This window comes from Oryctolagus cuniculus, chromosome 4 (genome assembly GCF_964237555.1).
Source record: "Oryctolagus cuniculus chromosome 4, mOryCun1.1, whole genome shotgun sequence".
In the NCBI taxonomy this organism is placed as follows: domain Eukaryota; kingdom Metazoa; phylum Chordata; class Mammalia; order Lagomorpha; family Leporidae; genus Oryctolagus; species Oryctolagus cuniculus.
The window spans coordinates 89,615,393-89,629,612 of NC_091435.1; the positions used below are offsets into that span (position 1 = coordinate 89,615,393).

Sequence of the window (14,220 nt, forward strand, 5' to 3'; positions counted from 1 at the left end):
TCTGGGAGACAGCAGGTAATAGCTCAAACATTTGTTCCTTCTACCCGTTGGAGACATAGATTGTGTCCCCAGCTCACAGCTTTGGCCTGCCCTAGTCCCAGTAATCTAGGGCATTTGGGGAGTGAACCAACAGATGATTTCTCTCTCTCTCTCTCTCTCTCTCTCTCTGTTTCTCTCTGCCTCTTAAAGAAAAGTTCAAAGAAGTCAAAGTCCTTTTAAATTGCATTCAACCAAGGACTTCCCAAAAACATGTTAGCAGACAAAATTCAAGAAACATTGAACTGTACAAAAACATAAATATTTTTCTGCTCATCCAAAAGATACAATACTAATGCTAAGGATTTGAATGTATATTCTTAGAATCTAAAAACTTCTATTTATAAATTTTGATGCAAATCTTAAAAACAAAGACAAGCAACTACTGTTTCATCTGAATGACCACATTATAACCAAATGTTGCCCTGAGATTTCCTGTGTCAGTGAGTATGGTACAATCATAGTCACATTGTCACCAATTGATAATACTGCAATTGTTGAAGAAAGGCAATGAATGAAGTAGGATGAACATATAAATAATATATTAATACCTGATAAAGGCCAAAGTTCATCATTATACACTAAGATGTTATAATTGCTTCAACAGTAAAAGGTAGGGGAAGAATAAGTCTTTACACATCAAAAGTTCTGTAAGAGATATTGCCTCAAAAGAACCCAAGTGAGGCCAATGAGTATAATATTCATGTGAAATGAAGGCTCTTCATTTGCAGGAAAATAACATTAAGCTTATTGTTAATATTGTACTTTGAACTTGATTGTATGGCCTAGGTTTTGTTTAATATGGTAAATTGGTTTTGGTATTATAGTTGTATAAAACTATTAAAATAAATACTGAATTCATAGATCTATGACAGCAAATATGAATACAGTATTCGAGTAAAAGTAATTTGTCAGCACCAGAGTTCCTTAGGAAACATTTGCTATAAGAGATAGCCATACATTATTCAAGATTCAGAAATATTATTTATTTCTTTTAATATTACATTATTCATGGACTATAGTCAATTGTTTGTTCTAATGAGACTAGTACACTCTTCCCCAGCCCAACAAGTCCACTTTATAGTGAGAAAGCAGCCATCAATGCACGTTTCTCATGCCCACCTCTCAGAGGTGAGCTCTTATTATGGACAAGCACATCCTGGGTCGCTTAGGAGAATTATAAAGAGTGAAAACCACTGTTCCCTTTTGTTCAGCTTTCTGTCTCAGGATGCTTGCTGTTTGCTGTATCTGAAGCTTTCATTACCATCAGAAGCTTTGCTCATGAGTCCTGCTCACCCAAAGTAATGGACTTTGTCAGATCTGGATTTCATAATTTCATAACCTTAAAATGGCATCAAAGCATCTGCTTCTCCCTCTAAAGCACCTTGGCGGAGCTATTTTTTTTTTTTTTCCACTTTCTAAAATATGGGCTCTCTCTAGGGAAGGCAATTGTCTATAGGAAAACTCTCCTATATAGGAAAAAAAAGAAAAAAAACAGCTTAAACATTTCATCCAGTGAATAGAGAAGAATGTCCCCAAATTAAGAACACTTAGCATCAGTTATATAATGGGATGCAGACTGGTGAAGGAATCCGGTGACTTGGCTTTGGGGCTCTGAGTTGCCTGATGAATGCATGGCTGTAGATACCAGGGAAGCTGTGGTGTTCTTATCTTTCCTGGATGACACAAGCCTGTCACTCTGCAGTGCTGTGTGAGGGGTGTGAATTAGGGACTGTGGAGAGGGTGGCTCTTTTGAAAGGAGAATCCTATCAGATGCCCATTTTTTTCGAGATCATCACTGAAATCAAATAAAAAATATTTATTCTTCTGCAAATATCATATACATAGAATACATTTTTGTGACAACTTAGGCAAACCTGATGGTAAGACATCTGCCTTTCTCCTGAATTCATATTACATCTGCCAAGCTTCCTAACAGGTAATTTATCTTTGCATTTTGAAATATTCACGAGGAAACTAACTCTCCCCAAGTGCACATTGGAAACTGTAAGGTTCTGTGCACCCCTCCTTGGAGACAAAGTTGACCAGAAGGCAATGTGCTCTGTCTCCTCAGGTGGTCCTCTGCTCTATGAGAACATCACATTCGTCTACAACTCAGAGCAACTGAACGGGACTCAACGCGTTCTCCTGGATAACGTCCTGTCAGAAGAACAGTGCCGGGAGCTCCACAGCGTGGCCAGTGTAAGAAGAGCAAGCAGGAGTGAGCCCCACTCTGCTGGCTTGTCCTGAGCCTGAGAGTTCTGTGGTCCTGTCTCATTTGGAGCCAGGGACCCAGACCTGAAACAACACTTTTGTTAGGAGAAGGATCTTCAATGTTTGGGGCTCGTTGCTAGCTTTTGCCTTGGGGTGACTTTAATTTTTCCAGGTGGAACCTGGAGTATGGAGAGGCTGAATTCCTAATATAGCAGTCAATAACACTGTGTCTGCCCATCATATAAAGTCACTGGGGAAATCCTTTTATTTCAATCTAGTATTTACCAATATAGTCATCATTTCCATGAAAGGCTACAGTGTTTTATAATGAAAATGCAGCATGAAGACAAAGTTGTTTTAAGTCTTTGGGTTGGAAGAATGATTATAACAGGGTCCTGGAATAGAATAGGGTTCATTCGGAGCATTGTCATTGGTCCTTAGATTTGGCTGCCAAGGCGGAAAGAGAGATGTAATCAATTCACAGCTATAATCAATGAAATAACATCTTGTTTTTTCTCCCAGGGAATCATGCTTGTTGGTGATGGATACAGAGGAAAAACTTCACCCCATACACCCAATGAGAAGTTTGAAGGTGCAACAGTGCTGAAAGCACTCAAAGTAAAGCCCTGGCTTCTTTTGGGTTGGGATTCCTAAGTGTCAATGCAGGAACTGTTATGAATGGCAAATATAGACAAGAGAAGAGTTTAGAATCTACACCCATTAGGACAATTGAGGGAGCCAGTATGAAATGGAGCCTTTTTAAAAAATCATTGCTTCATTTAGTCACTAATTTATCAGTCATTACATTTGCTAACCCTGTGCCTGATCAGAATTATGCAATCGCTATTCTTCAGATGGCACATGACCTAATAGCGAAAATATACCCAAGCAAGTTCTGCTTCTCTACACAAGGAGTGTTGCTGGAGAGGAATGAAGAGAAGACAGGAGGAAGCCATTAGCCTTCCACTTTCCCTCTGTTATTCGGAAGAGCTTATTTCAATGGCTCCTGCCCTAGCCAAATGCCACAAGCAACCATGTGGTAATATTCCCGTTAGTCAACATAAAGATGACCAGCCTATATAGGCCTACTGAAATCTAATGTTTAATTTTTTGTCCTCCATGCCACTTTCTGGTTCCTAAGTTATCTCCCTGTTCCCCCCTTGCATTTCAGTTTGGTTATGAAGGCCGAGTCCCACTGAAGAGTGCCCGGCTGTTTTACGACATCAGTGAGAAAGCTCGAAAAATCGTAGAATCCTATTTCATGCTGAATTCAACCCTGTATTTTTCCTATACACACATGGTCTGCCGTACAGCCCTGTCTGGTGAGCCCCCAGAGTCTGAATTTGGTCCCTTTCACCCACAATGCAAAGGGAAAGAAAACAACACAAATTGAGCTCTATTACATTTTGGACTAATATTTTAAAGGAGTTCTAGTTTTCTAAAACAGAAGAAACTTGCAAACTTACAAACTCTTAGTTTTCCCTTCCTTCTTTTTCTCCATTTTCATCCCTGAAGGCTGTGCCTGCATAACTTCCTTTTCAAATCCATTTCTCTGAAACCATGAGGAAAAGTTCTTTTCAGTTCTAGGTTTCCCTTTACAGGGAACCACACCTGGGAATTACAGTCCCATTATGCCCAGAAACATTGACTGAGGGAAAGAACAGAAGATAAAGACAGGGCTGAAGGATGTGTTCTTCCACTCTGTTGCTTCTTATTTCTTCCCTACATGGTCTCTTCTGTCCACCTGGGTAGCAGAATAATGGTAATGTCATCTTCATACATCTAGACTTGTGAAATGTCAGCTGCATTGAAATCTTGTTTTTACATTTTCACCTCTTCCTCATTCTTTTGCTATCCCACATGAAGTGCAACCCGTGAAATGCACAGAATGTGTGTAATCATATTTATTTCAGAAAACTTTCACAGCTGAAGGCACCAGTGTGATTTGCCCATGATTTCACATCAAATTCATACCAGAAGCCCTGGACTGCTGGTCTATTGTTCTTCCACCTGTTCTTCTCTGCCTTCCTTCTTTCAACAATTACAGAAGGATGCCAGGGATAGGAGAAGACAATTACATTGTCAGTTTTTCTGTTGGAAGTTTTTGTACATCATTTCTCATGTTTCTCTGTTGCTCTTTCTTGGAAGGTCAACAGGATAGAAGAAATGATCTCAGTCATCCCATCCATGCTGACAATTGCCTGTTGGATCCTGAGGCCAATGAATGCTGGAAAGAGCCCCCTGCTTACACATTCCGAGACTATAGGTACAGCCAGCACCTCCTCCAGGACCAAGCTTTTACCCAACAGCTAAATAGCAAGGGGATTAGAAAGCTGCTCCATTATGCCTGTCATTGTGTCCATCTCTATGAAGCCGAGGAATCTCCAGAAGCAGCTGCTACAACTGAAAATCATGCAGATTTTGCATCTTTTTCCAAAAAGTTTCCATTTTGTTTTAATGCAAAACGTTAAGTTTCTATTTTACTTTAACTGCTTTGACTTAACTGAAACATACCGTTTGTGTTCTATTTCTGTTAGTCAGAGAACACATGGGCGTGGTGTCCCAACATGCATCAGGATCTTATCATACCACTTACCTACTCATGTTATTCACACCCAGGAGAAACTATGTCTTCATTTTATCAATCAGACAATAAAACTCAAAAGAAAATTATGTCCTATGTTATTGAAATATATTTTAGTGTGTAAAGAGTCGAGTGCAGTATTCACCATGTATATAATAGTATGTCAATTATCACTACATTGTGCTCCACTAAGAAACATGTCTTAAGCACCATTTATCTACAAGTCTAGGCTTGACCACAAGGAACTCTCCAAATAGTTAAAGAGAAAAATATACCCTTTACACTGACCATTATTAAAAGGAAGAGGAGAGTTATAAATAAAGTGGGCAGCTTCAGAGAGCTAGATTAAATTAAACGAAATCTGATTAAATTAGATTACTGAAAGGTGCGCTTTGAAATATGATTAAAACTTTAATGCACATAGTATAAATAAATACTTCAGGACTATAAACTATATCTGATTTTGGGGTTTGCAAGGTCAATTATTTCAATATCTAATTCAAAGGTACGATTACATATCAGGATGTTCAGAGCACCACCAGTCTTCACTACTCTATAATGATGCTGCTATAAAAGTATAAGAGTATAAATGGTTTCCCCTTTCTGTTTATAGTGCCCTCCTATATATGAATGATGACTTTGAAGGAGGAGAGTTCATATTTACTGAGATGGATGCTAAAACTGTGACTGTAAGTAAACGTCTTCCTGCAAATGTATTTTGCATTTTTATCTCAGTCTTAACATTTTTCCAAGGACCCATAGACAATTGGATTTCACATGCCTCTGAGCTCCAGAATTCAAGAGATGGAGAGAGTCCTAATAATTTATAGATCATAAAATATTAAAAATGGAAAGTGCATTAATGTCTCCTAGGCCGCTTTATAGGTTGTTAAATCAAAGTATAGCGATATGATCTCATAGCTAGTTAGTGTTAGACTTGGAACTTGAACCAAGATCTTCTGATTCCTTGCAAGTAACATGATAGAAATATAACCTTGGTCCCTATGTCTGCAAAATCCAAGGAAAGTCAAGTGAGTCTGCAGTCGAGTAACCTGGTGTTCTACGTGCTTAGATTTAGCATTGTCCTCCACAAACCTAGTTACCGAAATTATTATTATATGTGTATGTATGTGCACATATGCATGCAAGTATGCATATGTGTATACAGAGATGAATAGATATCTGTGATTGTGACTGTAACAATTGTGCATCTGCAAAGTGATTCACACACAAACTTCTGAGTCAAAAGTTAAATTCAACCACCATATTTCTAAGCAAACCAATGCCTTTGAAAATCCAGCCTCCTTAGCCTTCAGAAATCATGTTTAGCATCTTTTCTTTTTTAAACCAAAAACCATCTGTATTGGTAGAAAAACAGGTCCAATTTTGTAAATAATCAAATTACAGATTATGTGTTATTTCTCAACCACACAAATCTAAATAACTTGGGCATGTATGACGTGATCAACTTCAAAGTTTTGCATTATATTACCAATTTCTATGAATTTTTTTCAGAATTTTGTACACTTCTCTCAATAAAGAAACATTCATATAATATTCGTGACACAGTACTTGGCATATGCAGGTAATATAAAAAACTAAATATTACTATTTTTAAGGTGATTCCTACAGTGATTCTCCTTAATATTCTCAGAAATATTGTTATCCTCAGGAAAAAGTATTTCATAGAATCAAATACAATAGTGCATGTTTAAAAAATCATGATGCTTCACACTTTATTGTGAAAAACTTAAATATTAATGTCAAAGCAGTTTCATGCTTTATAATCTGCAAAGCTTTATCAAGATAAGTAGTCTGGATTGGAATTAAAACCCCTACACAAAGTCCTTACTTGGAAGAGCTTGATTTCTGATGACTGCTAAAATGGAAACAGGTGTAAAATATTTCTTTGCTTCTACTCCATCTAGTGGCTGTATTTGGAAATGCTCGATGTTTGAGAGCAAGCAATGCCTGTAATAATGTGTATGACTATTTCTCTAGTTGTTCAATTTAACTTGACTGCTGTTTTCTAAAGATGCAAAAACAGATAATGTTCTCCTTCCAAAACTGTACAATTTTAATAGTGAAATTAATCTGTGATTCTTTCCTGAAACAAACTCTTCCATGCCCCCAAGAAAATGACAAATTGATTTTACATACTTTTTAAACCCAAAAGTCTCAATTTGAGAATATTTTCCCAAATCAGTGATACTTACTATTCTTGCGTATGGCCGAGTTTCAGGACATTTTCTGGGTAGACACAATTCTTCCCTAAGCCAGCTCTCATGTCCTTCCCTTTTTCTACCAATCCCAACAAGGAGGGAATACATACCAGTCCTAAGAGAAAGAAAAACAATAGCTTTCCTTTCTGCTTTCCTTTTATGACTTCAGATGGATGAATGAAGTAGGAAATAACCTAACCGGTGATGATACCAGGAAGTGAAGTCTTCCAAATTCTTCCTTTGGAAAAAATCTGGAAATTGTATAATCAACTGAATGGTGGGCTAAATATTTACATTTGTTGAAGACAACTACATCATAAATGTTTCCTTGACTCCTAACCATTGGTTAGAGGAAAAGTGAAATAGATATTTAGAAATCCTACTTGGAATATAGCATCCTTGGGAGAGACATGGGTTCTTTTCCATTAATAGCATTTATTTGTGAGACGTGAGAATTATAGGCTTTTGCTTTCTGTGTGCAAGTTTAAGAAGATAAAATTCAAAGAACTCCATTTATTTCATAAAAACCAATTCGTTATGAATGAGGCTGTGTTAAAAACATGTGTTCACCATGATCCATCTCAGCTACAAGGTATATTTCCCCACGAAACAACACGGATAGAGCCATGCTCCTTGGGCTTGTTTATTCTTCCACATCCCAGCGGTGGAACAGCCTATATGATGAGGCTGGTCCTAGACAGACTTGGGAACCCACATGCCTGCACTCAGTACCAACTGTGCCAGACCCTTGATAGCTGCTTTTCCTAAACTTGCCAAATGTCTTCACATGTAAATATACTTCCAATCGCATCAGAAAGAAAGCACTCCATTTGCTCACACAGGATTTTTAGGGGGTGGGATGTTGCCCAGAAGCCCTGGTAAGCAGGCACGGAGAAGCAGTGGCCGCCTGTGCTGAGGTGAGTCCCAGCAGCAGCCCGGAGCCAGCCGCCCAGAGGACATGAAACTGCGACTCCCAAGGCCATTTACTGGGAAAGGTTGTTGGTTTTCATCCTACTTCATAGGAGGCTTAAAATGTGATTAATTTTGCTCTCTCTATGTGGAAATATACAAGAAATTCTCTCTCCTGGAAAGCAGAATCAGATTGTTACCAAAGGCCCCAGCAGGGGTAAACTCTAGATTTCCATCAGAAAGGTCACCTTGATAGAGATGCTAATGAAAAACCCATGCTTTCTAACAAAAAATATTTCTCTGCAATTACTGTGAACAGAACACTTACCAGAGAGTGATTGCTTTTCTCTACAGGCCATGAACACGCACACACACACACTTACACACATTTATACACACGTACACACATGCACGCGCGCACACACACACATGCACACTGGCACTCACCTGGGTCTCTGATTATTTGAATTCCCCACCAGCTCCTGACCCTCCATATGTGGTCTCTCAAACTTGGGGTATTTATGTTACATAGAATTCAGGGTCTTCAGAAAAATTGTCAAATATTTCTCCTGAGGCCATCAGTGAAGCAACACTGTCATCTCCTGTGATACAGAAAGAAGCCAAAGGTTCACCTGATGCTCACATGTCCACCCAAGACAATTCAGTAATGGATTGTTAGAGCAGCATTAGGATGGTTCATACACTCTTGATTCTTCCTTTACTAAGAAGTACTATGGCATGAGTGAGTCTTGTGTTATTTCCAAAGGAAGAAAACTTACTCTTCTACCAGACACTTCTCCGACAGAGGAGCAAGGCTCCTACCATTCAGTTGCGTAAGCTCACCTAACTTGAACATCGTGCTTGTCTGACCTTATACTCTGGTTCAGTGACCCCAGCTCTATCATTTTTTTCCCTCATAGCATTCTTCTACCTAAACATTAGTGGACAGCTCTACCGGAGCAATGCACATAACTTGGAAGTGCTGTGTTAATCATCTCAAAAACATGCAGTGGCCATGGGATACATCACCCTAAGGGATAGTGTGCTCTCATCACTGGAGCTGTCCAAGCAATGCTGACATCACCACTGGGCAGGAATATGGTAGAAACAATTAAGTATCACATGGGATTAGACTTGACTTCGAAAATTTTTTGAATTGTGACCCATACATGTAGAATTAAGGAACTGGAGGATACCCACCTGACCTCCTAGCTCAATAATGGAAACTTTTGACACTTTAGTTGTTCTCGTGATTTCTTTTTAATTTCACAACTATTAAATGTACACCTACATTACATATGACTGCTTTGCTGTGCTAAAGCTAAAGAAGTAAATTGAAGCAGAAACCTTTGCCTTCTTGGAATTTGTGGGCTACCAACATCTCAGGTATCAAGAAATTACTATGTGTAAGATACATTTTACTTGAAAAAAATTATTTACTTAGGCTGGTGGTATGACATACCAGGTAAAGCCACCACTTACAATGCTGGCATCCCATATGGGCACCAGTTCATGTACTGGCTGCTCCACTTCCAACCCAACTCCCTGTTAAGGCCTCAGGAAACCAGAGGAAAGTGGTCCAAGTGTTTGGGCCCCTCCCACCCATACGGAAGACCTGGATGAAGCTTCTGGCTCATGGCTTCAGCCTGGCCCAGCACCAGCTGTTGTGGCCATCTGGAGAATGTACCAGCAGAGGGAAGACCTCTCTCTCTCTCTCCTCTTTCTCTTTCTCTCTCTCTCTCTCTCCCTGAATTTCAAATTAATAAATGAATCTTTAAAAATATATTTTCTGAGGAAGATACTATTTTGACCTTATCTTTGTTTTGCAGATGAAAAAAAAAAAATGATACACTCCGTATCTGCTTTAATGCCAGGATTCCATTAACCTTTAAGAGTTTAACCCAAATAATCCCATAGAAGGCCAGAGAAGGGCACAGCTGTATAAACGCCCATGTTGTAAGAACTGAAGGTCTAATTTTCACTTTCTTTCTCAGGCCTCTATCAAACCCAAGTGCGGACGTATGATCAGCTTCTCGTCTGGAGGAGAGAACCCACATGGGGTGAAGGCTGTCACCAGGGGCCAGAGGTGTGCTGTGGCTCTGTGGTTTACCTTGGACCCACTTTATAGAGAACTGGTAAGTGCCTGACACACCTGGAAAGCCATGGGACCTGATTCATGGACTGCTTTAGTAAAAAAAAAAAAAAAAAAAAAAAAAAAGTCCGTAGACCTCAGGGATCAACAAAACGTCTACAGAATTCTTTCTGCTTCCCAACGCTGGTACTGTGTACTAAGCAAGAGCATCTTCCTGGTCACACTCACGACCTAGCAATTACACACCAAATGCTTGCAGTGTGGACCCGAGAAAGACAAGGGGCCTTGAGGAGTTCTGGTAAGGGAGGATGTTTGCAGAAATAGACGTGCCGGTAATAGTTGGCTGTCACGGATTTCTCTGGAGCTTATCAGCAAACTGGAGCCCCAGGAGAGAGGAAGTGCTTCCTGCCGCTCACTAGCAACAATGAATTATTTCCTCAACAAATCATTTTTTAAAAGCACTGGATAATTTATGAAACACGTGGGGGACAAGGTGAGGGCAACGGAAAGCTATTATCTGTGACTTGTATTCAATTAAATATTAAAATACTATTATATTTGAAGGAGCTGGCAACAATTAGACAAGGATTTCATTCTCTTGGATATCCTGGGATGGAAGGTAACACAGAGTCTCTGCGAAGCTACTGACACAAGGCTCAAGAACAATGAGCAGAGAGCCCCTTGGATTAAAATGTGGCCCCTATACAAGCAATAATTGTCTAGTAGTCACCACCACTGCTTGGTAGAATTCTGTGTTTTGGGAGTACTAACTGGACACCTTTAATAGAAGCCCAAGTTGTCATGGAATGCTGACCCTGGGAGACACCACAGAGACTAAACTGGAAGACTTGAGTCTTCTCTAGCACTGACTGTTGATGAAAAAATCCCACTCAAGGGACAGTGTGTGCATGGGTTAAGCCATCACTTGGGGTGCCCGCTTCCCATATCAGAGTGCTGGGAGCGAGTTCCACCTCTGCTTCCCATCCAGCTTCCTGGTAATGCCCCTGGGAGGCAGCAAGTGAAAGATCAAATACTTGATCCCTGTCACCCACGTGGGAGACCTGGCTTAGAGTTCCTGGCTTCCGGCTGGCCCAGACCTGGTGGTTGGGGTGATTTGGGGAAACAGTGGATGGAGATGTCTCTCTTTCTCTGTCTCTTTCAAGTAAATAAAATGATGGCCAAACATAGAAAGAATGTCCTGATACAGATAACACAGAGAACTGACTCCTGAAAGCTTCAGCGGGCTTTAAACAATTTCTTCCTCCCGTAATTCCTTTTTTTCTGTGTGTTTGTCAACCTCCAAAAGGTAAGCATTTCCACAAAACACTGCTTCAATAGCAAGAATCTAGGTAAATGTGTAGATCGTAAACATAACAAATTGTTGAGAAATCCGCTCACTATTTTAGAATTCAATTCAAGAAACATTTAATCTATTTTATCATTCAGCATCTCGACTCAAGGAATTGTCTTATCCAAGTGAGTTTCTCTTTCCTAGTCTGCAAAATTCGCTCCACTGATGGAAAAGTACTGGGGAACTTCTCCAGTCCTCATGCAGTAGCGACATCTAGTGGCCAAAGCAGAAAATAGCAAGTGCTTCTGCAGCGTCTAAAAGAAAATTTAGCCTGTGGGATTTTACCCATGCTTTACTACACATTGGAATCACCTGGTGATCTTTACAAATGACTAACATCTGGACTCTACTCTCAGAATTATGAATAAGCCTGAGTTTTATCTGGGTATTGGGAGTTTTAGAAGCTCCCCAGGTGATTCTAACACGCAGCAAAGTGTGGGAGTTCTTTGTTTACATGTGTTTTCTCAAATAGAACCCCCAAGTAAAGAAATTCTGCCCGTAAGCAAGTTTTTAGAGCTGGCAGAGTCCTGTTCTTATTTTAGATTATGATTTTTGCAAATTGTTAATTTTGTTTATTTGGAAGACAGAGACAAAGGGAGATCTTCCATCCACTGTTCCACTCCCCAAATGCACAGAATAGTTGGGTCAGGGCCAAATAGAAAAGTGACATCTGAGTATCCCATGTGGGTGGCAGTGACTTGACTACTTGAGCCATCACTTGCTGTCACCCAGGGAAGTTTGAATCAGGACCAGAGCTGGGTCTCAAACCCAGGCCTTCTGATATACAATACTGGTGTGCCTCAATTAGTGTCTTTTTTTTTTTTTTTTACAGGCAGAGTTAGACTGTGAGAGAGAGAGAGAGACAGAGAGAAAGGTCTTCCTTCCATTGGTTCACCCCCCAGATGGCCGCTGTGGCCGGCAGTCTGGGCCGATCCGAAGCCAGAGCCAGGTGCTTCCTCCTGGTCTCCCAGACAGGTACAGGGCCCAAGCACTTGGGCCATCCTCCACTGTACTCCCAGGCCACAGCAGAGAGCTGGACTGGAAGAGGAGCAACCGGGACTAGAACCTGGCACCCATATGGGATGCCGGCGCTGTAGGCAGAGGATTAGCCTAGTGAGCCATGGTGCCAGCCCCCTCAATTAGTGTCAGCTGATGTGCCAATTGCCCACCCCTGTGGATTGAGTGGAAGACACTCATTCTCAGGGAATATTTCACAACATAAACTCTTAAGGATGCAAGGATGTTAAAAGCTTCATGTATATCAATCCCAGCTCTTGAATTTCTTTCCCTTCATGTGGGACATGTTTGCACTATGTTCTCACAGTGGCCATCAGATGTGAAAGCTTTGTATATTTGTCAGTTTGTTAAGCATTGAGATTATACTTCCCATATTCACAAAGTAGTACTCAGATATTTTTCATAGATATAACAATTCCCTTTTCCTTTTACTTGCAGTTAGACCAATATTGTTGTCAATCAGAGATTCTTGCAAGGGGCTGTCTTTTCAAGTCATAAAATAGTTATTTTTATTACTTTTTATGCTAGGCACTGTTCCAGGGACTACTTGTACGGGATACAAACTAAGTAAGATATAACCCTAATTTTCAAGGAGCGTAAAGTCAAGTTATGGATATGATACAGGGACCCAAGTAATTAAAGCACAAAGCGAAGTTCAGTAGGAATCATTAGGAACAATTGCATGGTTTAGGGATCTGCAGAAGAGGTCAGGAAAATAAACTTTAAAAGATGAGTAAGGTTTCTTTAGGGTGAGGCATTGTAGGCAGAGAAACCCTTCGTTCACTTATGTGCTTATTCATCAAGTCTCATGGAGTCCTTGCCAAATGTCAGTTGCTTTTCTGGGCACTAGAAATGTGGCAGTGACAAAACAGGTAAGATTCCCAGCGGTGGCAGGGCCCACATCCTAGGAGAAGGTGATGGGCACTAAGCAAGTAAACAAGTATAATACTTGAGAGGTTTATCATATCGTGTGTGATGCTGTGGGGAAGATTCAACAAGATAACTGACACTAGAGTAACAGGCAGGAGTGGAGAACTCTGGGGCCTCTCTGAACAAGTGCCATGTGAGCTGCAACCCAGGGACAAAGAGAAGCTGACCAAGAGAAACACCTGGAGAAGGGTGCTCCCGGCAGAGGACATATTGCAATGCTCCGGAGACAAGAGGGAGCGTGTAGGGTCAGAAGGCACACAGGCCAGGTGGGCTGGGACACAACATGCAGGAGAGAGAGTGAACGGAAGCCCCTTGCTTGAGTTCCTGAATTCTGCCTTCAATCTGTCCCAGCTGATGAAGGCATTTGGGGAGTGAAACAGCAAATGTGAGATCTCTGTCTCTTTGTCTCTATCTCTGCCTTTCAAACAAAAATGCATAAGTAAATTTTCTTAAAAAGAAACATGGATTTTATTCTAGCTATGGGAAAATCTTTGTAGTCTTCCTGGTCACTTGCCCAAGTTCTGGGAGTTACAGGATACAAAAGAGTGTTTTACTTATTACATGGGCTTAGAATAGCAGGGCTAGGGGGATATTTATAACATCACATGTAGGCCATGCAAATTATTAGCTTACACAGTAGCCTGCTGTAGATTTATTGAGTTGTGAATCCACCTGCAGTTGCCTTGGGATGGCCAGAACAAATTATTTCATGGGTCTCACATGGCCCATGGGCCAGATGTTCCCCACTTCTGGACTAGGGTAACACGAGATAAGGTGAGAGGCTGTGGAAGATTTGAGATGCAGTTTAGGGGTAGAATAACCAGACTTGCTATTGGCTGGTGTGAAAGGTAAGAGAAGACAGAGA

The 14,220-nt window shown here is 40.5% G+C and overlaps 1 protein-coding gene and 1 long non-coding RNA gene across 3 annotated transcripts in view; one reads left to right on the top strand and one right to left on the bottom strand.

Annotated features, from left to right (window-relative positions):
* P3H2 (prolyl 3-hydroxylase 2) overlaps nucleotides 1-14,220 on the top strand; it is a 165,795-nt gene that overhangs the window by 149,202 nt on the left and 2,373 nt on the right. Inside the window, exons 9-14 of the mRNA XM_002716510.5 lie at nucleotides 2,111-2,238; nucleotides 2,773-2,868; nucleotides 3,422-3,572; nucleotides 4,399-4,516; nucleotides 5,448-5,523; nucleotides 9,960-10,100. Of these exons, the coding sequence (XP_002716556.3) occupies nucleotides 2,111-2,238; nucleotides 2,773-2,868; nucleotides 3,422-3,572; nucleotides 4,399-4,516; nucleotides 5,448-5,523; nucleotides 9,960-10,100 (710 nt within the window). The remainder of the gene's footprint in view (nucleotides 1-2,110; nucleotides 2,239-2,772; nucleotides 2,869-3,421; nucleotides 3,573-4,398; nucleotides 4,517-5,447; nucleotides 5,524-9,959; nucleotides 10,101-14,220) is intronic.
* Nucleotides 1-14,220, bottom strand: part of LOC127482915 (uncharacterized) — a 29,065-nt gene that overhangs the window by 5,409 nt on the left and 9,436 nt on the right. For both annotated transcript variants that reach the window (XR_007908834.2, XR_007908835.2), the window contains exons 2-3: nucleotides 8,413-8,567; nucleotides 7,051-7,171 (exon numbers count right to left, since the gene is read on the bottom strand). This is a non-coding gene — a long non-coding RNA (uncharacterized lncRNA). The remainder of the gene's footprint in view (nucleotides 1-7,050; nucleotides 7,172-8,412; nucleotides 8,568-14,220) is intronic.